Source organism: Entelurus aequoreus, linkage group LG01 (genome assembly GCF_033978785.1).
Source record: "Entelurus aequoreus isolate RoL-2023_Sb linkage group LG01, RoL_Eaeq_v1.1, whole genome shotgun sequence".
Lineage (NCBI taxonomy): Eukaryota > Metazoa > Chordata > Actinopteri > Syngnathiformes > Syngnathidae > Entelurus > Entelurus aequoreus.
In genome coordinates, this window is record NC_084731.1 from 36,184,175 (window position 1) to 36,207,490 (window position 23,316).

The following is a 23,316-nucleotide window of genomic DNA, read 5'->3' on the forward strand; positions in this document are numbered from 1 at the left end:
GACTAAAGGCTGTAGATGGGATCTATAACAATTTCCCCAGACTTCAACACAATAGGCTTCATTTATATATGTTGTGTTGGACAGATTGTTTTTTTTAATTTTTATTTTATGAAATCATATTCAGAATGTTTGAGTTGCTTGTTGTGTATCAATTAGATAATATAAAAAAAACAACCAATATATTACAGGATTTTTTTCAGCTCAGTGGCAATCATTTGACTGTAAAAATAACAGTGGTACAGGTTTTTTCATTAACATTGAAGAGCAAAAACCACTGTAAGTTTGACAAAAGTACAATTCTAGCAGCTGAGCTTCCACTTTTTAACTCCACTTTTTTTATTCACTGTGTGATTGAAGGTCATGAAAGAGTAAAAGTTCTCTTGAGAGTTGAAGAAACTTGCAGAGACAATTGTGGTAAAAAAAACAAAACATTTTAATGTTCATCACTCCTCGCCGCCAACAAGCCCATACAAGTTAGCATTGTGTTTTGGAAGCTGCTCTAATCTTTCGTCTTCTCGCTCAGTTTGTTCCCAGTTTAGTCCCCTAAAAGAGCGTCCCCGTGAGGCTCCTGCTCCTCCAGGACTTCTGTCCTCACGATCCTGGACGGACTCTGAGCGGACGGAGGACAATGACGTCTCTCTGCTGTCTGACAGGAGAACACCTGAGCTGCACTCGCTGTTGGAGTCCGCACCTGCAGGAGGAGGGACAGATGGTGGCATAACTTCATAAACAAACGGCGCTCGAGGAAAGACAGGCTGCACAAACAATCCACCAGACGAAATATGCCAGCTCCTCTTTCAAAGTAATCCATTTGTTATTTGGAAACATCCCCACTGGATAAAATTCATTAAATGTCAGTAACAAACTATGGACCTAATTTTGCTCAAAAAATGACATAATACAAATATTTCTCTGAATTAAACCAGGTTGAGACTTTGATTGTTACAGTAAATAAACTCCATTTATATCCTATTCTATTTCAAATATCGTCATTGTGGTCAGAGCCGGCCCAAGGCATAAGCGTACTAAGCGCTTGCTTAGGGCCCCGCGGCCACCAGGGGACCCCCAAAAGCAATTAACAAAAAATTCTTATTTTTTATTTTTTGCATGTACGAGTCTGCAGTGATTAGTATTAATAACAAAGTCGGCCATCAGATTTCTTACAGTGATGTCATAAATGACTTTGCCTCCAGAAAAGCCAGGAAGCACAGGTGGAGTGGTGTGGGTGGTGAAGAACAGAGGAACAAAACTGTGATGTGATGGTCAAATGTGTGAATTAAGGACCTTAATTTAAGGTAGTTTATTTTGATTTTTTCCCCAAAATTTTTTTGCACATCGTTATGTACATTTACATAGTTTTAATATGTAGTAACTTTATATTTGTTTATAAACCGTTATGTTACCTTGTTTCTGGTAACTCTGTTCATTAATATTATTTAAGTATTTGCTTGATATTTAATTTAATTATGTTGTTTTTTGTACAATTGAATTTGTTCCTTTTTATATATATTTAAGTGATTTTATTGTTGCACTTTATTGTTTTTCTTGCACTACGAATTATTTTTGCACATTGCTGTTTCAGGTTTTTGTTACCAAAAATAATAAAGTGAATCAGGATCAGCTTTATTGTCCAGTTATGTTTAACACACATGGAATTTAACTTCAGTAGACTGCGCTCTCTTTGTACAAAGTAAACATTAAATATGAACAATTAACTAAAAATATAAACTAGTAATTAAAGACTAATATGTACAAGACTGATGAGACAAGATGACACTTTTACTGTAAATACAAAGCTTTATCACTTGGACTGTTCAACCCCAGGCCACGCTTGTAGCTGAATGTTTTCTACATTTTAAGATTAGGAACAATATGTGGCACTCTGGACATCATTCGTTCGTTCATTCATTGGTATTATTTATGTTCTTAACTGGGCCACCCCCATATCTTTATAAATGACATGTCATTTGTAAAGACATGCCAGGCTGACAATAGGATAATGTAAACAACACTGCCAGAGCCGCAATGAGTTTATAGTAGGTGTGTGAATGATCAACAATCAATATTATTGGCAGAAATACAGGGACCCAAAATCAAATTTTGCTTAGGGCCCCATGGAGGCTTGGGCCGGCACTGATTGTGGTAATCATTGGGCTAAATCTGCCTCTTTGTCGCTGCTTTTTCAGACTTGTGTCACGTGACTAAAAAATCTGACACCTCATTGGCTGGTTCTGAGACACCATCGATTGCTTCAGTCTTAATTTGCTAGCATTTTTCTCTACTAAATCGGTATAAACTGAACTTTAAAACACTGTGTTTTGCTCAAAATGTTTTATTCAATGGAATTGTCAAAATAAGGTGATGTAAAAAAAAACTCAAATCAATCAAAGAACAAGAAAGTTTGATCATATTACACCTATTCTGGCTCACCTGCACTGGCTTCCTGTGCACTTAAGATGCGACTTTAAACCTCTTAAAGGCCTACTGAAATTACATTTTTTCAGTTAAACGGGGATAGCAGATCCATTCTATGTGTCATACTTGATCATTTCGCGATATTGCCATATTTTTGCTGAAAGGATTTAGTAGAGAACATCGACGATAAAGTTCGCAACTTTTGGTCGCTGATAAAAAAAGCCTTGCCTGTACCGGAAGTAGCGTGACGTCACAGGTTGAAAGGCTCCTCACATTTCCCCATTGTTTTCAATGATGGCCGCCAGCAGCGAGAGCGATTCGGATCGAGAAAGCGACGATTACCCCATTAATTTGAGCGAGGATGAAAGTTTTGTGGATAAGGAACGTGACCGTAACTTAGGTACAAGGGCTCATTGGATTCCACACTCGCTCCTTTTTCTATTGTGGATCACGGATTTGTATTTTAAACCACCTTGGATACTATAACCTCTTGAAATTGAGTGTCGAGAACGTGAAATGGACATTCACAGTGACTTTTATCTCCACGACAATACATCGGTGAAGCACTTTAGCTACGGAGCTAACGTGATAGCATCGTGCTTAAATGCATATAGAAACAGACGAAATAAGCCCCTGACTGGAAGGATAGACAGAAGATCAACAATACTACCAAACTCTGGACCTGTAACCACACGGTTAATGCTGTACCGCCTGGCGAAGCCTAGCAATGCTGTTGCTAACGACGCCATTGAAGCTAACTTAGCTACAGGACCTCGAAAGAGCTATGCTAAAAACATTAGCTCTCCACCTACGGCAGCTCTCATCTGCTCATCAACACCCGTGATCACCTGCGTTCCAGCGATCGACGGCGCGACGAAGGACTTCACCCGATCATCGATGCGGTCGGCGGCCCGGAGACGGAGGAAGTCAAGGTGAGGACAGTAGCGCGTCTGCTATCCAACTCAAAGTCCTCCTGGTTGTGGTGCTGTAGCCAGCCGCTAATACACCGATCCCACCTACAGCTTTCTTCTTTGCAGTCTCCATTGTTAATTGAACAAATTGCAAAATATTCACCAACACAGATGTCCAGAATACTGTGGAATTTTCGATGAAAACCGAGCTTTTTGTATTGGGATACAATGGTGTCCGAATACTTCCGCTTCAACCCTTGACGTCACACGCAAACGTCATCATACCTGGACGTTTTCAGACGGAAGTTTCCCGGGAAATTTAAAATTGCACTTTATAAGTTAACCTGGCCGTATTGGCATGTGTTGCAATGTTAAGATTTCATCATTGATATATAAACTATCAGACTGCGTGGTCGGTAGTAGTGGGTTTCAGTAGGCCTTTAAGGCCCAAGCTGTTTGTTTACATGCTTTTTTTTTTTTTTATCTTTGCTATTTGGGCTTATTGGACCCTAATTAGAATACAAACTAAAAATCATCTTTTGATATGATGTACTTACTTCATAAGTACACAAACGTGTACTTAATGTGTAGTGACATGCTAATTTTTATTTTTACACTTTTTTTTTTCCAAATTCCATTGTATGTTATACTCTTCTGACACCACCAGATAGCAGTATAAGTGTCCATATGTCGGCATAAGACCCCAATTCAGTAGCGTACACAATTTTGGAAATAAGAGCTAAAAGGTGCTGTCCACGCATGTGGCCACTATGACCTTTAGAGGTTAAGGTTTTACTACTTACGTATAAAATACTAATACTACCTTGCTAATTGTATTGTACCATATGTCCCGGCAAGAAATCTGCGTTCTAAGAACTCCGGCTTATTAGTGATTCCCAGAGCCCAAAAGGGCTTGCTCGCTTAAAGAAAAACTGCAACTTTTTTCCGTATGTGAGACAAGAACATACAGTCTCGATCAAAGTTTACATACACTTGTAAAGAACATAATGTCATGGCTATCTTGAGTTTCCAATAATTTCTACAACTCTCATTTTTTTGTGATTGGAACACATACTTGTTGGTCACAAAAACCATTCATGAAGTTTGGTTATTTTATGAATTTATTATGGGTCTACTGACAATGTGACCAAATCTGCTGGGTCAATAGTATACATACAGCAATGTTAATATTTGGTTACATGTCCCTTAGCAAGTTTCACTGCAATAAGGCGCTTTTGATAGCCATCCACAAGCTTCTGGTTGAATTTTTGACCACTCCTCTTGACAAAATTGGTGCAGTTCAGCTAAATTTGTTGGTTTTCTGACATGGACTTGTTTCTTCAGCATTGTCCACACATTTAAGTCGGGACTTTGAGAAGGCCATTCTAAAACCTTAATTCTAGCCTGATTTAGCCATTCCTTTACCACTTTTGACGTGTGTTTGGGGTCAATGTCCTGTTGGAACACCCAACTGCGCCCAAGATCCAACCTCCGGGCTGATGATTTTAGGTTGTCCTGAAGAATTTGGAGGTAATCCTCCTTTTTCATTGTCCCATTTAAAGCACCAGTTCCATTGGCAGCCAAACAGGCCCAGATCATAATACTACCACCAGTCGGCTAACTGTGCAGGTATTGGGAATTAGGTTGCTAGCTAACAGCATTCACATACCATTTAGACTTTAGTGCTATTATTTTGTAATATTACAACTTTATTCCCTTGATGTTCAAACGCTTTATTGTGATAATATTGCGAGCTAGTTGTGTAACATTATGTGAGCTATAAAGTGCTGCAACTGCTCTTGTTTTGGAATTTTTCAACAGAAAATATGCACAATAAGCCTGTATGCTAATCCTGCTGTTGACATTTAGCATTGCCCCGTGGCTTAACGAGGAAGGTCAGAATCTGCACGCTTTTTCACATGAATATGTTCGAAATGAATTAAAGGTCTTCTCTTCCACAAGACAAAGTCATGTTATACACACAACCTTGCAGTTCCTCGCCCTTTTTTTACCATGTCCAGATTAATAGGATCAATTTTATTCCTGCGTCCGACAGTTTGCCGCCCTTTTTGGCCTTTTGTGCGGCTGAGAGTGTTTTCGCAAAACCCTTTAGTTCAATCAATACGGTACGTGAGAATAAGCAGCAAGTCAGTCATTAACGCCTGGCTGGATGAGACATAAACACACAGTAAGAACTAACCTTTGGCATGAAAGAGAAATAGCAGCGAGCAAACAGCAGCGATCATTAAGTGCTTGGAGAAAAAATCTGAATGGTTCAAGATCGACATGCAGTTTGTTTGCAAAAGCGCTAAATGCAACCTAAGTCACTTTTATTGCCACATGATTGTAATTGTTAACACATTTACAGTACAGTCGTTGGTTCCTGTTCTGATGTGTCCGTCTAATCCTAATCTTAATCACTACCTACTGAGTCCTGTTTATGTTTATGTTAAAAAATAGATGTACATTGGTACCTCAATTTAAGAGTGCTCTAACTTTAAGAGCGTTTTGAGATAAGAGCTGTCTTTCGGCTGATTATTATTCTTTATGTGTTGGCCCTGCGATGAAGTGGCGACTTGTCCAAGGTGTAACCCGCCTTCCGCCCGAGTGCAGCTGGGATAGGCTCTAGCACCCCCGCAACCCCGAGAGGGACAAGCGGTAGAAAATGCATGGATGGATAAGTTGCAAGCAAAACATTTTGTTAGAAGCCTCCTGGCCATTAGTTGGCGTAGCAAATGCCACGTTAAACACATGGAAGATCCGACCAAAACATCGGGTTTTACTCACTAGCATTAGCTTATAGCTAGAGATGGACATTACTTAGTTTTTACAACCATGGGAAGGAAGAAAGTAAGTTTGAAGGCGTTGACTTGAGATACAAGTTAAGTGTTTTAAGTTAAAAGCTCCGTCACAGAACTAATTAAGCTCGTAAGTCAAGGAAATACTATATAAGAAGTAGAGATGTCCGATAATGGCTTTTTTGCCGATATCCGATATTCCAATATTGTCCAACACTTAATTACCGATTCCGATATCAACCAATACCGATATATACAGTCGTGAAATTAACACATTATTATGCCTAATTTTGTTGTGATGCCCAGCTGGATGCATGTAACAAGGTTTTCCAAAATAAATCAACTCAAGTTATGGAAAAAAATGCCAACATGGCACCGCCATATTTATTATTGAAGTCACAAAGTGCATTATTTTTTTTAACATGCCTCAAAACAGCAGCTTGGAATTTGGGACATGCTCTCCCTGAGAGAGCATGAGGAGGTTGAGGTGGGTGGGGTGGGAGGGGGAGGGGGAGGGGGAGTTAGGAGGGTGTATATTGTAGCGTCCCGGAAGAGTTGGTGCTGCAAGGGGTTCTGGGTATTTGTTCTGTTGTGTTTATGTTGTGTTACGGTGCGGATGTTCTCCTGAAATGTGTTTGTCATTCTTGTTTGGTGTGGGTTCACAATGTGGCGCATATTTGTAACAGTGTTAAAGTTGTTTATACGTCCACCCTCAGTGTGACCTTTATGGCTGTTGACAAAGTATGCCTTGCATTCACTTGTGTGTGTGAAAAGCTGTAGATATTATGTGACTTGGCCGGCACGCAAAGGCAGTGCCTTTAAGGTTTATTGGCGCTCTGTACTTCTCCCTACGTCCGTGTACACAGCGGCGTTTTAAAAAGTAATACATTTTACTTTTTGAAACCGATACCGATAATTTCCCATATTACATTTCAAAGCATTTATCGGCCGATAATATCGGCCTGCCGATATTATCGGACATCTCTAGTTGCAAGCAAAACATTTTGTTAGAAGCCTCCTAGCCATTAGTTGGCGTAGCAAATGCCACGTTAAACACATGGAAGATCTGACCAAAACATCGGGTTTTACTCACTGGCATTAGCTTATAGCTAGAGATGGACATTACTTAGTTTTTACAACCATGGGAAGGAAGAAAGTAAGTTTGAAGGCGTTGACTTGAGATACAAGTTAAGTGTTTTAAGTTAAAAGCTCCGTCACAGTTAAGCTCGTAAGTTAAGGAAATATTATATAAGAAGTACATATAAGCTTGTAAATTGAGGTACTACTATATAAAAATACATAACATTACCAGAAAAAAAGAGGAAAAAGTAGATAAAAAATTAAAAAAATAAACCCCTTTTTTTTTTCGAAAACATTTTGCTATCTTACGGAGCCCATAAAGGAACATGGGGGAATATTTTTTTTTAGATACGTGTATCATGCGCACAAGATAGTTTCTCGTGCGCATTAAATAAATATCTAAAAAAAAAAAATTCCCCCATGTATGTACTATCTTATTAAAAACTGCACTTTTTGGGAATTTTGCCAATCGTTCACAATTATTATGAACGACATGACGACTTGTCCAGGGTGTACCCCGCCTACCGCCCGAATGCAGCTGAGATAGGCTCCAGCACCCCCGCGACCCCAAAAGGGACAAGCGGCAGAAAATGGATGGATGGATGGATGACGACGGATGTAATTTTTATGCATTCTAAATATTAAATAAATGCGATCAAAAGTCTGTTTACAATGGAGCCTATAAGAGACGCTCTATTCAAGCCTACAAAGCCCTTAAAAAACATCCAAACATCTCCACTCCAGTTTTTATATACATGATGTAAGTGTATATGTAATGTAGTAATGGGCACATTTATAAACACATTTAATATTTACATATTTTGATCATTTTAAGTAGGGATGTCCGATAATGGCTTTTTTGCCGATATCCTATATTCCGATATTGTCCAACTCTTAATTACCGATACCGATATCAACCGATACCGATATATAAAGTCGTGGAATTAACACATTATTATGCCTAATTTAGACAACCAGGTATGGTGAAGATAAGGTCCTTTTTAAAAAAAATCATAAAATAAAATAAAGTAAAGCAATATAAAATCAGTTACATAGAAACTAGTAATTAATGAAAATGAGTGAAATTAACTGTTAAAAGTTAGTACTATTAGTGGGCCAGCAGCACGCACAATCATGTGTGCTTACGGACTGTATCCCTTGCAGACTGTATTGATATATATTGATATATAATGTAGGAACCAGAATATTAATAACAGAAAAAAACAACCCTTTTGTGTGAATGAGTGTGAATGAGTGTAAATGGGGGAGGGAGGTTTTTTGGGTTGGTGCACTAATTGTAAGTGTATCTTGTGTTTTTTATCTTGATTTAATAAAAAAAAAAATTTAAATAAAAATTTTAAAAACGATACCGATAATTAAAAAAACCGATACCGATCATTTCCGATATGACATTTTAAAGCATTTGTCGGCCGATAATATTGTCAGGCCGATATTATCGGACATCCCTAATTTTAAGCATACGCATTCATTTAAAAAACACATCACGTTTGCTTTTTTTTTCTTCATCACTGATTACTGCAGACTTAATGAGAGCCAACAAACATAAAACATCACTTACTGTACAAAATCTGCTGTCATTAGGATGTTGACTGCTGGGATGTTCATATATTCCCATTTAGATGAAGAATGACTCCTAATCCTCAGCAAGAAATGGGGTGAGGGAGCGGTGGGCACCAAGCGTCTTTTTGTGTCGTCCTCATTTTTGTGTCCTAAATGGCTGTCAAAGTGTCCCAACTTGTCGGAATACCTACTCAGACTTCTTCTGTTCAGGTGCGATGCATGATTTATGGTCTACAATAAAATTACAGGGAGCGAGGAAGCAGAAGACCACTCGATGATGTGACACAGGGACACACGGTAGTGATCACGTTGCCGCTATAAATAGTTTTTCTGCGTTAGCGATAATAATAACAATATCACTAATACTCTACGTACGTTAATATTCAAGTCACAAAATGTTAATGGAGTATTGTTGGCGCTTTTTGAATGGTTATTTATTGGATTTTATGGGCAAAATAGGCGCTCACATTGGCTATGCTGTAGGTGGACTTTTATTTATGTTTATTAATTATTTAGAATGCATTAAAAAAATATCCATCCGTCGTCATGTCTTTCATAATGGTTGTGAATAAGAGACAAACATCCCATAAAAGTGCAGTTCCCCTTTAAAATAAAGTCAGAATGTTATGGAGTGAAAGTCAAATGTGCAGTGATCATATCAACACATGCATACCTTTGTAGCGTATATTATGTTAATCTTTTTATTCTGTTTTTGTAAAATATAGCCGCGTTATTGTTGTAATATTTACATTATATAATTTGTTATATCCTAACTTGTTATACCCTAAGTTTCAGTGTTTCTGTAGCCTCGTTCCCGCTAACTTCGCCTCAATGGTTTATTAGGCACTGATCTGTACTTAAAATTGGGAAATTATTGTAACATTTTCAAGGACTCAAAAAACTTAATCGCGATAGCAGCACAGATAAGATGGCACAAATTTAGTACCGTAAGTCCCAGATATAGCCCAATGATTACCACAAGAACAATAGTATATGCATAATATTGAAGTTATAATATGTTTTACTTTAATCGTTCTTGAAATTTTTCATGATTCATTCCTGAAGTTTACCGAGTAATATCACAATGCTATTGTCCACGCGCCACTGTGTCACATGATATTACAGTAGCGCCACATACTGACAGAGAATATTAGAGTGGGGACCAAGTATTGGAACACAAGTAATAAAAATAATCATTTAGCTTGTTATTTTCAACTCTTTTGAACAAGATCCTATTTTCTTTTTCAATTTTGATTATACACGTGTGCTTTGTGAGTTGCAGTGCAGCCGTATTATTTCCGGGTTAACAGAATCGCCAAATTGGTTAATAAAGTTGGAATCTACTGTTACAAATGCAGTGAAATGCGGTCATTGTGAGGAGAAAGAACGTTTGTCTGAAGAAATTATGTGAAACACTAAACTGCCAACAAAGTTGAAACACTGACAAAGTATGTGAACAAACTATAAAACTAATGCTATCCAGGACAAAACATACACTTTTAACACTTCTCCTTTGCTTGTGTTGTTGTGGATGATAACACAGGTGTAAGATCGATGTAACTTCCATGTAAGATCAATGTAAGATCCATGTTATATCCATGTTAGTACCATGTAAGATCCATGTGACATAAATGTACAAACAGGACGGCAGCAGTAACTTGAGAGGCACTTCTTTTTTCCCCAAAACAGCCGCAAGTCATCTTTAATCAAAAACATAGCAGCCATTAAATTTATCTTAAGAACAGCAGCACAATTCAAGCCTTCACAATAAAAGTGCTGTGTGCAACATACTGTCTGACTGTGCCAACATAATATAGGTTTTTAAAAAAGTAGCTTACGTTAGGACGTTGTACCTAAAGCACTCATATATGTGTTACAATTTAAATATGTTTGCACTTAAAATAGTACTCAAAAGGTTCCAATGATGAATTGTAACAATAAATGCAATAATTTTTGCTTTTCATTAACAGACATTTTTGTTTTTATTCAAACAAAGAAAACTAGTAATTTTATGTTGATGGTATATATTGTGCGTTTAAAAATTGTACACCTACATTTTTAGTTTACACTAATTCAAAGGTCAGAGCTCTAGAAGCCATTTTTAACTTTAATTTTGTAAGATATTTTTGTAAGAACCACAACTGATAAATGGTAATGGAGGATTATTATTATAGAATATTATCATATTCTGGCTGTTGAAAAGAACAATGTACACCTAACCCAGCCAAAAAACATCTAACAAATCATAAGAGCCACTCTGCAATGGCATATGAATTTTTAGTTAGTCTTTTGTAAATCTTATTCTATTACCTAAATTATTAATTTAATTTAAAATTTCATTTTGAAAACAAAGTCTTGCTCACACAGTTTGTTTGAACAAGAAATTGCAATAAAAATATGTTTACATACCATAATAAATAATCGTGATATCAATATTTAATCAAAAATAATCGTGATTATTATTTTGGACATAATCGTGCAGCACTAATGCCTTACAATGCAATATTATTGCATGAATGTACATAGTTGTGTCACATAGGGAACATTATAATATACATGTATATGTGTATCTTATTTGACTAAAAAAAATAAAATCATATTTATCTCCGTAATATTGCTAAAATTCGTTCCATCTTGTCCACTAGCGACGCTGAGATCATTAATCATGCGTTCGTTACGTCTCGTCTCGATTACTGTAACGTATTATTTTCGGGTCTCCCTACGTCTAGCATTAAAAGATTACAGTTGGTACAAAATGCGGCTGCTAGACTTTTGACAAAAACAAGAAAGTTTGATCATATTACGCCTATACTGGCTCACTTGCACTGGCTTCCTGTGCACTTAAGATGCGACTTTAAGGTTTTACTACTTACGTATAAAATACTACACGGTTTAGCTCCAGCCTATCTCGCCGATTGTATTGTACCATATGTCCCGACAAGAAATCTGCGTTCAAAGAACTCCGGCTTATTAGTGATTCCCAGAGCCCAAAAAAAGTCTGCGGGCTATAAAGCGTTTTCTATTCGGGCTCCAGTACTCTGGAATGCCCTCCCGGTAACAGTTAGAGATGCTACCTCAGTAGAAGCATTTAAGTCCCATCTTAAAACTCATTTGTATAATCTAGCCTTTAAATAGACCCCCCTTTTTAGACCAGTTGATCTGCCGTTTCTTTTCTTCTCTCCTCTTCTCCCCTGTGCCTTTGGAGGGGGAGTTGCATAGGTCTGGTGGCCATGGATGAAGTGCTGGCTGTCCAGAGTCGGGACCCAGGGTGGACCACTAGCCTGTGCATCGGTTGGGGACATCTCTGCGCTGCTGACCCGTCTCCGCTAGGGACGGTTTCCTGCTGGCCCCACTATGGACTGGACTCTCGCTGATGTGTTGGATCCACTGTGGACTGGACTTTCACAATATTATGTCAGACCCACTCGACATCCATTGCTTTCGGTCTCCCCTAGAGGGGGGGGGGGGGGGTGTCCTCTCCAAGGTTTCTCAGTCATTCACCGACGTCCCACTGGGGTGAGTTTTTCATTGCCCGTATGTGGGCTCTGTACCGAGGATGTCGTTGTGGCTTGTGCAGCCCTTTGAGACACTTGTGATTTAGGGCTATATAAATAAACATTGATTGATTGATTGATTGATCATATTTGAGAGGCTTTCTCTTGTGTGACCTTCTTTGTTTACTCTCAATGCGGGTCAGAATCTGGCTCGTACTCTTGGATGTTAAAATCTTTGCTGAGTCAATTTAATATCTTGAATAGATTGTATTTTACATCCTCTTAGTTGTTTAAAATGGGTACAGTAGATGGCATGTTATGCATAAAGTGTCAGGCAGCTGTCGGAGCTATAATTCACTTAATGTGGAATGTCAGAGAATAACAGTTGTGGTCTAAAACAACAAAAGAAGCAATAATATTCTTAAAAAATATATGATAAAATCCCAATGACAATGCAAACTTGGATTATTGGAGATGTGCATCAATTTAGTAATGTGTCATCACAGAATAAAAAATGCATTTCTAACAATATGCATCATGACAAAACAGTAATATTAAAAAATGGATAACCGTTGTTAGTGGGCCATGCCCTCTTTTACGCTGCCATCGGATGAACCCATGCACGGCTTTACCAAGAAGAGCACACATGCAGAAGGACAGAAGGAAAACGTTTGACTGCGGCCAAGGGGGACACCTAGTGGCGAACTGTCACCTCAGGAGGGCCAACTCAGGAGAAATTGCGCATGGTGCGGTGAGTCCCAAAGTTATAATAAGCAATCCTGCTCTTTGCAAGCCAATAGTACAGTTTTGCTCACAACGAGCCACTGTCAAGGTTCCTGTCTTTGTGGAGTCCAGTTCAGATGCTAACCTGATGAATCTCTCCCTCGCCAGGCGATAAAAGCTATCATTATTCCGCCAAACGCATCCTCTGGTAGCGAAAGCAGTGGACGGAACATCTCTGGGCAAGATTAATCACCGGACACCCAGGGTACAAGTCACATTCCCTGACGCAGACCAAGAGCAGTTAAGCTTCCATGTGTTTTCAAAGTCCAACCATGAGGTCATCTTGGGGCGTCCATGGTTAGAAAGATCTCTGCTTTTTGCAATTGATTTGGTCCTGTTGGCTTCATCAGGCTGGGACATTTAGCGTTCACTGGGGCAGTTTGCAACCGAGTGTAAAGCTGCTGAGATGAGGATCAGCATCTCCAAATCTGAGGCCAATGTTGGGTGGACTGCACCCCCGGTTTGGGAGTGAAATTCTGCCTTAAGTGGAGGAGTTAAAGTATCTTGAGGGGAAGAATCAAACGTGAGATTGACAGACAAATCGGTGTAGCGTCAGCAGTGACACAGTCACTGTACTGTCTGTTGTGGTGAAGAGGGAGTTGAGCCAGAAAACAAAGCTCTCGATTTACCGGTCAATCTATGTTCCTACCCTCACCTATGGTCACAAGCTTTGGGTAATGACTGAAAGGACAAGGTCGCGAATACAAGCGGCAGAAATAAGTTTTCTCCGTAGAAATCTGGGGTTACCCTCAGAGACAGGGTGAGGAGCCCGGTCATCCGGGAGAGGCTCAGAGTAAGGTCGTTGTTCCTTTACGTCGACAGGAGCCAGCTGAGGTGGCTCCTGTATATACTACGAATGCCTCGAGGACGGCTCCCTGGTGAGGTGTTTCGGGCATGTCCAGGCAGGAGGAGGCCTCGGGGCAAACCAAGGACACACTGGAAGGACTATGTCTCACAGCTGGCTGGGGAACGCATCGGTGTTTCCCCAGTGGAACTAGAGGAGGTGGCCAGGGACAGAGAAGTCTCAGCATCTTTGCTTAGAATGCTGCCCCCGTGACCCGGACGAAAATGGATGGATGGACTTATTTCCTCGTGACTGCTTAAGCTCTCCAGTCCATTCACAAGATGCCAGGAGATTTCTGATGGTTCACCCTTCCAGTCGTGTTCATCTCCTCTGCTTCGGCTCCACTCAAGCTTCTTATTTCCTGTGGCTATGCCCTGGTGTTGCAGTGTAGTGTTAACTATTAACTCTCTACATCTTTTGTGTGTAATGTCTGTTTCTCCACATCTTTTATGTTAATCCTTAGGTATTTTCCCTCACTCCTTTTTGAGCGTGCTTTTTGTTATTATTCCTATTAATTTTTTGCTCTGCGTTGGGGTCCTAGTATGGACATCATTTTGTTTGGACCACAACTGCTGCTAGGTAAAATAAAAATGTGGGTGTGCGGGAGATACAAACCCAAATGGAGGAAGTACAACCAAATTAAGAGTGCAAGAAAGGAACTAAGACACTAAACAGGAGGAGGAGCGAGAGAGGACGCTTGCGTTGACTGTTCGCCGCTTCTCTGCACCCCCCAAAAACCACACTAAAACTACTGTTATTATTGCTCACGTTTAAGTAAGTGACCGTTTAAGTGTCTTTTTATATATTTTTTAAGCTTTTACACTTTTTACGGTACTTTTTCGAGCATGTGGTCCATCAACAAGCCGCACTCACCCACGAAAGTGCTAACAGCAGTTCTTACATTAGCTGAGTTCCAGACGAAGCAAAAGCCACTCAGCTCTTGAATGTATCTTGTCATCAAACGAAACCCCACATGTGGACTGCCATCTCCTCTCCTGTTGTGGATCATCTTGGCTTCTCTAACCGTCATCCACCATTGTTGGTGGCAAGTTTCCTGGCTAACGCTAGCATCAGCTAACACAGGCAACCCGAGCACCGGCATGTTCGGCAGCTCTATAGAACTCCAGCGTCACCACACCAACAAATATCCGCGTGGACACTTTGATCTCCCTTGTTGGCCCCGTTACATCCATCAGTGGTCTGGCCGCAGGTTCAATCTGTCCTCACTTGGCGACCACAGCGCCATAACATCCCTGTGGTCAGCTGACCGTCCCGTCGCGCAACACCAGCATCACGCTGCACGTCATCAGAGCACGACAAGAACAGATATGAGCCAGTACACTGCAAAATCTAGAGTGGTTCAGAGTGTCCTCCGGCCTGTGAACCAACAGGACTCTACAAACCATATCCTATTTGAACAATCTTTATCCAATAAATCTGTATTCATCCACGACCACATTAAGGACAAGGGGCTGGGCATTCTCTGCCTCACAGAAAAGTGGCGGCAGCCTGAAGTTTATACAGCGCTAAATAAGGCTTGCCCCCCTGGGTATAATTACCTGAGTAAAGCCTGTACAACTGGTCGTGGTGATGGCCTCACCGTTTTACACCACAGTGACATTGAACAGAACCCTCGGTCTACCCCAAATTTCTGCAAACACCCTCTTAATGTAACAATAGCTCTTATTTACCATCCTCCAAAACACCAACCAACATTTATTACAGATACAAACAATTTCCTCATTTCACTCTGTTCATCCTACAAAAACATTTTGGTCATAGGTGATTTTAATACTCTCCCTAAAGAAAGTATTGGACTGCCTCAACCTTAGCCAACATGTCAATGTCTCTACACACAATAAAGGCCATACCCTGGACCTAGTCATTACTGACTCCCTCACATTTACTGAGTTTCGTGTATATGACACTGGTGTATCTGACCATCAGGCAGTTAGCATGGAACTCTTCCTACAATCTCCCTACACAAAACCAAAACATACAATAACTTTCAGGAACCTGAATAACATCGATTCCGCCTCTCATCTCCAGCTTCTTCTCCCACCTGCATCCTCCTCAGTCTCCAGCCTTGTGGATTTTTACAATAACAGTCTATCCTCCATCTTGGACTTTCATGCACCATTAAAAAAAATGGACAGTCTCCTTCTCCGGATCTGCCCAATCAGAAGAACTGAGGCAAATGAAAACGTCAGGTCGTGTCCTGGAGCGGGCCAGCATCAAATCCGGCTTGATTAAGTTAAGTTAAAGTTAAAGTTAAAGTACCAATGATTGTCACACACACACGAGGTGTGGTGACATTTGTCCTCTGCATTCGACCCATCCCCTACCGGGAACACCAAAGGTCTTACGCAAAAGCCCTTTCCATGTCCAGGTGAGAACACTTTTCCGCAATCATCAATAATGACCCAGGTAACTCCAAGCAGCTCTTCTCTACAGTAAGTCACATTCTCAAACCTCAGATCACTCCATACTACACTCCAGAGGTGTGGACTCGAGTCACATGACTTGGACTCGAGTCAGACTCGAGTCATGAATTTGATGACTTTAGACTCGACTTGACAAAATGTAAAGAGACTTGCAACTCGACTTAGACTTTAACATCAATGACTTGTGACTTCAGTTGGACTTGAGCCTTTTGACTTGACATGACTTGCTACTTTCCCCAAAACCTAAAGCTTAAAAAGTTATTTGGGAGCGCTCCGTAGCTTTCATTTTGTACGTGTCTGTCTATCAGTGTGTGTGCTGCTTGTCAGCGTGTGTGCTCTCAGTACAACAGCCAATCAAATTAGATCTACATTGTTTTCATCACACAGCATTCATCCAATCAAATTGCAGGACAACCAATGAACAAGAGTTGTCAAACAACGCGGCAGTGAGAAATATTTATACCAAAGTTGGTTTTGCTCGGGTATAAAAACTACGACTTGGTCAACAAAAAACGAATTGCCGTATGCAAATCACGCAGTTCGAATATTACAGACAGAGACGCAACAACTTCCAACTTTGTTCGACATTTGAAGTTGCACAAAGAAGGGTAAGTTTTGAATGTAAGCTAACGTTTATTGGCTAAGTAACGTGACTTTTATTTGCTGTGTAGTTAAATCAGTGAGGCTGCAAACTCACTGCTAACGTTATAACCATAGACATCTTATAAGTAGACGCGGCATGGAGCGCTACTGCCTACAGGCGCAGATGAGACGCTGGGCCGCCATCTTGGAGTGGTGATCCGCTCCACTCAGTGCAATTCATTTGGCAGGAGCAATGAACTGTCAGCGCATTTAATTCATTTTACCTCACTGAATACCACTCATTTTCACGCTCTTTTTTGTCATACGTGTAGCTATGATAACGGACACATGTTTTATTATTCATGGTTTGCTTAACAGTAATATAATATTCTTATATGCTATAAGTGACCAGACGTCCGAGATCAAAACTGGGAATATAAACCCAGAGAAGAGGGAGAAAAAGGGTCAGCTATTTTTAAGTTGAAGAAACAATATGATTAGGTTATATATACATGCGTATATCCTACATAAACAATGTATGAATACATTAGATATCTATATATCTTATAGACTGTATCTCTGTTGCTGCAGCAACAGAGAGTTTATTCTGTCTTGACACTTTGTATTGATATTTTGTATTACATTCTTCCCTTAAATGATCATGTTTACAGTGATTGTTATATATGTATTTTTTATGTATGTCGCTTTGGTTAAAAGCGTCTGCCAAATACTTAAACATATATAAACACCTGAAAGTCTTTATACCAGCTAAAACCACCAATCTGTTTCACTGGATTCAGAATAAAACCAAATGCTGCCTTACCCAACAATGTTAGTATTTGAATATTGTTACTTGTAGACTTATTCCTGGTTACAATTATACTGTTAAGAAAGTATTGTCTTATATTTTGCCTAAAATGAGAATGCATCATAATCAGTGGCGGCTGGTGAATTTTGTTTTAGGTGGGGTTGAAAGTTTGTAAACCAAACCCCTGTAGGGGCGTCATCCTCCCCCAGAAGATTTCTTTGTGATTTTCACATACAAATATTGAAGATCTTTGCTCCTTCTCAACTCTGTGGTAATGTTATTTTCATAAAATACAACCAATAGTACATTAATGTTAAATCTTACTTGTGAAAAGTAATCCCCCGATTCCTATTTTCAACAGTCCGCTCATTTGAGCAGGAAAACGCTGAACACCAGCCCGGCATCTTTGTTTTCTACCTGTCAACTGTCAGTTTAGGCTGCTCGCCGGCTCCTCATCACCACTTCAAGATGCAAATTGCTCGCGTCACAGCAACCAATGCTGCGTCTACTTATAAGATGTCTATGGTTATAACGTCATTGCAAACACGGCAATCTGTTGCGTCCACTGCAGTTCACTACCTTATTCATACTTTTTGTCAAGTGATTTTTTTTAAGCAGGGTTGCATGAGGTACCTAGACATAACGTTACGTTAGTCAATGTATCAACCACAGTAATGTAACGTTAGACGGCGGTCAGCAGCACCGCGTATTTTAGCCACCTACAAAAAGACAAACATAGTCAAATAAAGGTCAGTTAAAATGTATACTATATTAACAATATGTGTACATATTGCATAGGGCCCTGACATCTAAAAAGTACAACTCTGTTCATTGTTATGTTCATGTATTTGTTATGTTTTTCATGTGTACGCACACATCAACACACATACAGTACGAGATGAGATCAATGAGATAAGGTAAGAACAGAATAGAAACTGCTGTGGAACTAGTTACAATGCAATATGCCATGGAAATACAATGTTAACACTTTTGTACAAATAAGTACAGTTGCACTTGTTTTTGCAAATGTGTTTATTCTGTAAAGGAATGAGTTAAATGCTTAAAATTGTTTACACTATTAAAATGACTGGTTAATAGTGCTATTATGAATTGCAATGTCAGTCCTATTTTTTTTCCTGCAATTTCAAATGCACTTGTTTTAATAAATAAATACAACGTTTTAAAAGCATACACAATCTGTGTAAAAATATTAGTCTGTGGTTAAAAGGACTTGAAAGGACTCGAAACTCAAAATGCAGGACTTGTGACTTGACTTGAGACTTTCCAGTCTTGACTTTGGACTTGACTCTGGACTTGCCTGTCTTGACTCGTGACTTGACTCGAGACTTGAGGGCAAAGACTTGAGACTTACTTGTAACTTGCAAAGCAATGACTTGGTCCCACCTCTGCTACACTCATACAGACAATAACTGCAACAAGTTCCTTGAATTTTTCACCTCCAAAATTGACCATATCCGCTATTTTATCATACAAACCCATAATCCCATTCAAGACATCCCAGAAACTTTCAGCACACAACATTTGTCACACTTCGTCGCTACATCGCAGCAGGAGGTCGAGAAGATCATCTGCAGATCCAAACCATCCACATGCTCCCTTGATCCCCTCCCTTCTCCTCTGCTCAAAACACACAACCTTTCCATTACTTCTCTCATAACAAAAATAATATTTTTCTCTCTCCAAACAGTCAACGTTCCCCCCTCCCTTAAAACAGCTCTGATAAAACCCTTGCTTAAAAAAACAACCTTAGACCCAATCCCTCTGTCAAATTACAGACCCATTTCAAATCTCCTATTCATTTCCAAAATCCTAGAAAAAGGTTGTTTCCATTCAGCTTCACAACCACCTCAAATCAAATCACCTTCATGAAAAATTCCAATCCGGTTTCCGCCCCTCCCACAGCACAGAAACAGCTCTCATCAGAGTCACCAGTGATCCTCCTCATTCTTCTCGACCTCTCTGCTGCGTTGGACACCATTGGCCACAACATCCTCCTCCACCGTCTCCAGCACTTTATCTGCCTCTCTGACACTGCCCTTCACTGGTTCCGCTCCTAACTCACTGACAGGACCGAGCAAGTGGTCCTGGGGGATGCTAAATCTCGTCCTCATAACGTCACTTGCGGGGTCCCCCAGGGCTCCGTACTTGGTCCAACCCTCTTCACCATCTACATGCTTCCCCTCGGGTGTGTCGTCAGCAGACATGGAATTAATTTCCACTGCTATGCTGACGACACACAACTCTACCTTAAGGTCTCCCCCTCTGGGTCCACCTCTGCCACTGTTGCTCGTCTCAGCTCCTGCTTGGAGGCTCAAAAACAGAAGCCATCCAAACCGGTGCTCCTCAACAACTTCATTCTTCCCACATAACCTCAGTTTAATTTTTTCCCCTCTCTCCTGCCGTTACAAACCTTGGGGTCAAATTAGACCACCACCTCTCCTTCGACAACCATGTCACCCACATCTGCAGAACCTCATTCTTTCGCCTCCGTAACATCTCCAAACTTTGCCCCTTCCTCTCCCTTCCAGCTGCAGAGAAGTTTGTCCAAGCCTTTGTCTCCTCCAGGCTGGATTACTGTAATGCACTCCTCATCGGGATCCCTGGCAGGAGCCTCCAAAAGCTACAGTATGTTCAGAACAGCGCTGCCAGGGTCCTGATGAGCACATCACCCCTACCCTTCATTGGCTCCCCGTCACCGCCCGCATTGAGCAAAAAGGTCCTCCTGCACACCCACCACTGGTGATGCCCCCACATACCTAACCGACCTCCTCACACCACACACCTCAGCTAGGATCCGGTCAGGCCAACAGCAATGTCTACTCGCACCCAGGACACGGCTCAAGACCATGGGGGACAGAGCTTTTGAAGCTCCCGCTCCCTGTCTGTGGAACACCCTTCTTGACCTCCTTAGGGCCCCACATATGGTGGATGCTTTTAAAAAACGGCTAAAAACCTACCTTTTTGAAAAAGCATATAGCTAATTTTAATATTGTTTTTTACTGTCTTGTTTTAATGCTTTTATGATGTTTTTACTCTGTAGCACTTTGAGATGTCTTATTCAAATGTTAAGTGCAAAACATACATCCATCCATCCATTTTCTACCGCTTGTCCCTTATTTGGTTGCGGGGGTGCTGGAGCCTATCCCAGCTGCACATGGGCGGAAGGCGGGGTACACCCTGGACAAGTCGCCACCTCATCACAGGGCCAACACAGATAGACAGACATTATTCACACTCACATTCACACACTAGGGCCAATTTTAGTGTTGCCAATCAACCTATCCCCAGGTGCATGTCTTTGAAGGTGGGAGGAAGCCGGAGTACCCGGAGGGAACCCACGCAGTCACGGGGAGAACATGCAGACTCCACACAGAAAGATCCCAAGCCCAGGATTGAACACAGGACTGTTATGTTTTTATTTCCCTGCCTTCTTTTTTGTTGTGATGTGTTTCCTCAGCTCATTAGTGTCCAGCGAGGGGCGGACACTGAGGCACACCTGCAACCTATTTCTACCGGGGAGTATTTAAGCTCGTCACCCACAGCTGGTCTTGTCGGTTTATTTATCCTGCACCTCCCCCGTGCATGCGCCTGCTTCGCCTCGTCAGTCCTGGTACGTTGATTTTCCTTAATCCTGTATTTCCTAACATTGTTGTGTTTGTTTCCTAGCCTCCTTGAGGCAGCAAAGACTTTACCCTGTGCTTAGTGCGCCCTGGATTTTCCCCTGCCGACCACTGAGGAACCTGTTCCATTTAGTATTCATGGTGTGCACTTCTGCCCCATCGCTTTTTGTTACACTTTTTGGACTCATTAAATGTATTCCTTTTTGTTATTCAAACTTGCCTCCCGTCTCTGCATCCCGGGGTCACCCCCTTGACCAGTTCTTAACACAGGACCTTCATATTGTGAGGCACACGTACTAACCCCTGTTCCACCGTGCTGCCCAAGTGCAATACAAATAATATCTATTATTATTATTATTAGTGCAAAGATCTCCTAGAGAACCTTTCCTATTTATGAAAATATCTGCTGACCTCACACGTTGGTAAGCGTCACAAGTTTGGGCAAATGTCCAACATCTTGTTTGGAACAAGACAAAAATCTTTTATTAGTATCTCATCAACGCCTCCTTGGTTTATTTTCACATTTAGAACTCACCCATTTGGATCCTATGTACACAAAAACAGGTTCCAACAGGTAAGACAAGTGGGTTTTGCAAAAAATGACCCCTATTATTATTTTGTCATACAAATTAAGATAGGCTCCAGCACCCCCCGCGACCCCAAAGGGGACAAGCGGTAGAAAATGGATGGATGGATGGAAATTCCACTCTATTCCCTTGAGAGCACATGTGAGCACAGAGTGACAGGAGGATTTCTAAGCAGAGTGCAAGAGAACTCACATCCACGTGTGAGATTCCGAGGCTTGCTCGCTCAACGAGACGTGAAGGGTGTGTGCGGAGTCGGGACACGGCGTGGGCGCCGGCAGACGGGTCATTGGAGCGACGAAGGCTCTGCTGAGTTGATCACAGACGTGTGACAAGAACACCACTACCTGTCACAGCTCCATGCCCCGCCCACTCCTACATCAGTGAATGCCAAAAAAAGCATAATAGATAAGTTGATGTAAGGTAAGAATGTATGCATTTTTCTAGTTTAACGCAGTGTACCAGTTGGCTTCATCTAGGTTCATTTAAAGGTTTGTTTTCATTGAACTAAAGTGAAAAGCAAGCCTGGTGCTTCTTTGCACACATTGCATAACAAGACGCGCCACATACGGCAGCGCCTGCAATAAACACTCCCTCTGAAGCGCACACATCTCTAGAGGATAAATTAGTGTCAAGCAGAGCATCTTCTCCAGTCAATGTTTTCCATATGGCATCCAATGTGTCTTTTGGTGACAGCCGCCTGGTGAGTGGCAGGACACGTTCACCACTGACTGCTGTGCTACGACGCTTTTTAATTATCACCTTTTTTTTTTTTTTACTAAAAATGAGCCAATCACAGTTTGCTGCTGTGCACTGCTCATAAACAAAACAGTAGTAGGAATATCGTGCAACAGACCAAGAATTAATTTCAGATGTGTGATTGTTTTGCTTTGTGGTGACTCAATAAATATGGTTGTGTACCTTTACAGAAAGGAAGTGAACAAACAATCAGAAAGGTAGGATTAAATAAACTCTGCTTTTTCTTTTTAGACATGTTGAATTTTGCACATGTAAATATGATTAGGGGTGACCAAATAATATTAAAAATGTATAGATTATAATCAAACCCCCAAAAAAATTCCATAATAGCACCGATGCTAAACGATATTAACCTGACCAGATAAAAAAGTAGCAGCTATCATTTAACATTTATCAATCAATCCATCAAACTTTATTTATAAAGCACTTTTCATACATAAAAGAAATGCAACGCAAAGTGCTTTACAAAGTTAAAACAATACCCCAGTGACCCATATCTGTTGTGATCCGCTGCGCGGATCGTGTTCTGTTTGGGTTTTCGGGTCACTTATGTTTTTCTGTTAGTCTTGGTCTCATTCTAGTTCCGGTTTAT

At 40.7% G+C, this 23,316-nt stretch overlaps 1 protein-coding gene across 1 annotated transcript in view; it reads right to left on the reverse strand.

Moving 5' to 3' along the window:
- Window positions 1–415: 415 nt before the first annotated feature.
- LOC133651233 (testis-expressed protein 264 homolog) overlaps window positions 416–23,316 on the reverse strand; it is a 157,314-nt gene continuing 134,413 nt past the window's right edge. Inside the window, exon 4 of the mRNA XM_062049275.1 lies at window positions 416–691. Within this exon, the coding sequence (XP_061905259.1) occupies window positions 444–691 (248 nt within the window). The 3' untranslated portion in view covers window positions 416–443. The remainder of the gene's footprint in view (window positions 692–23,316) is intronic.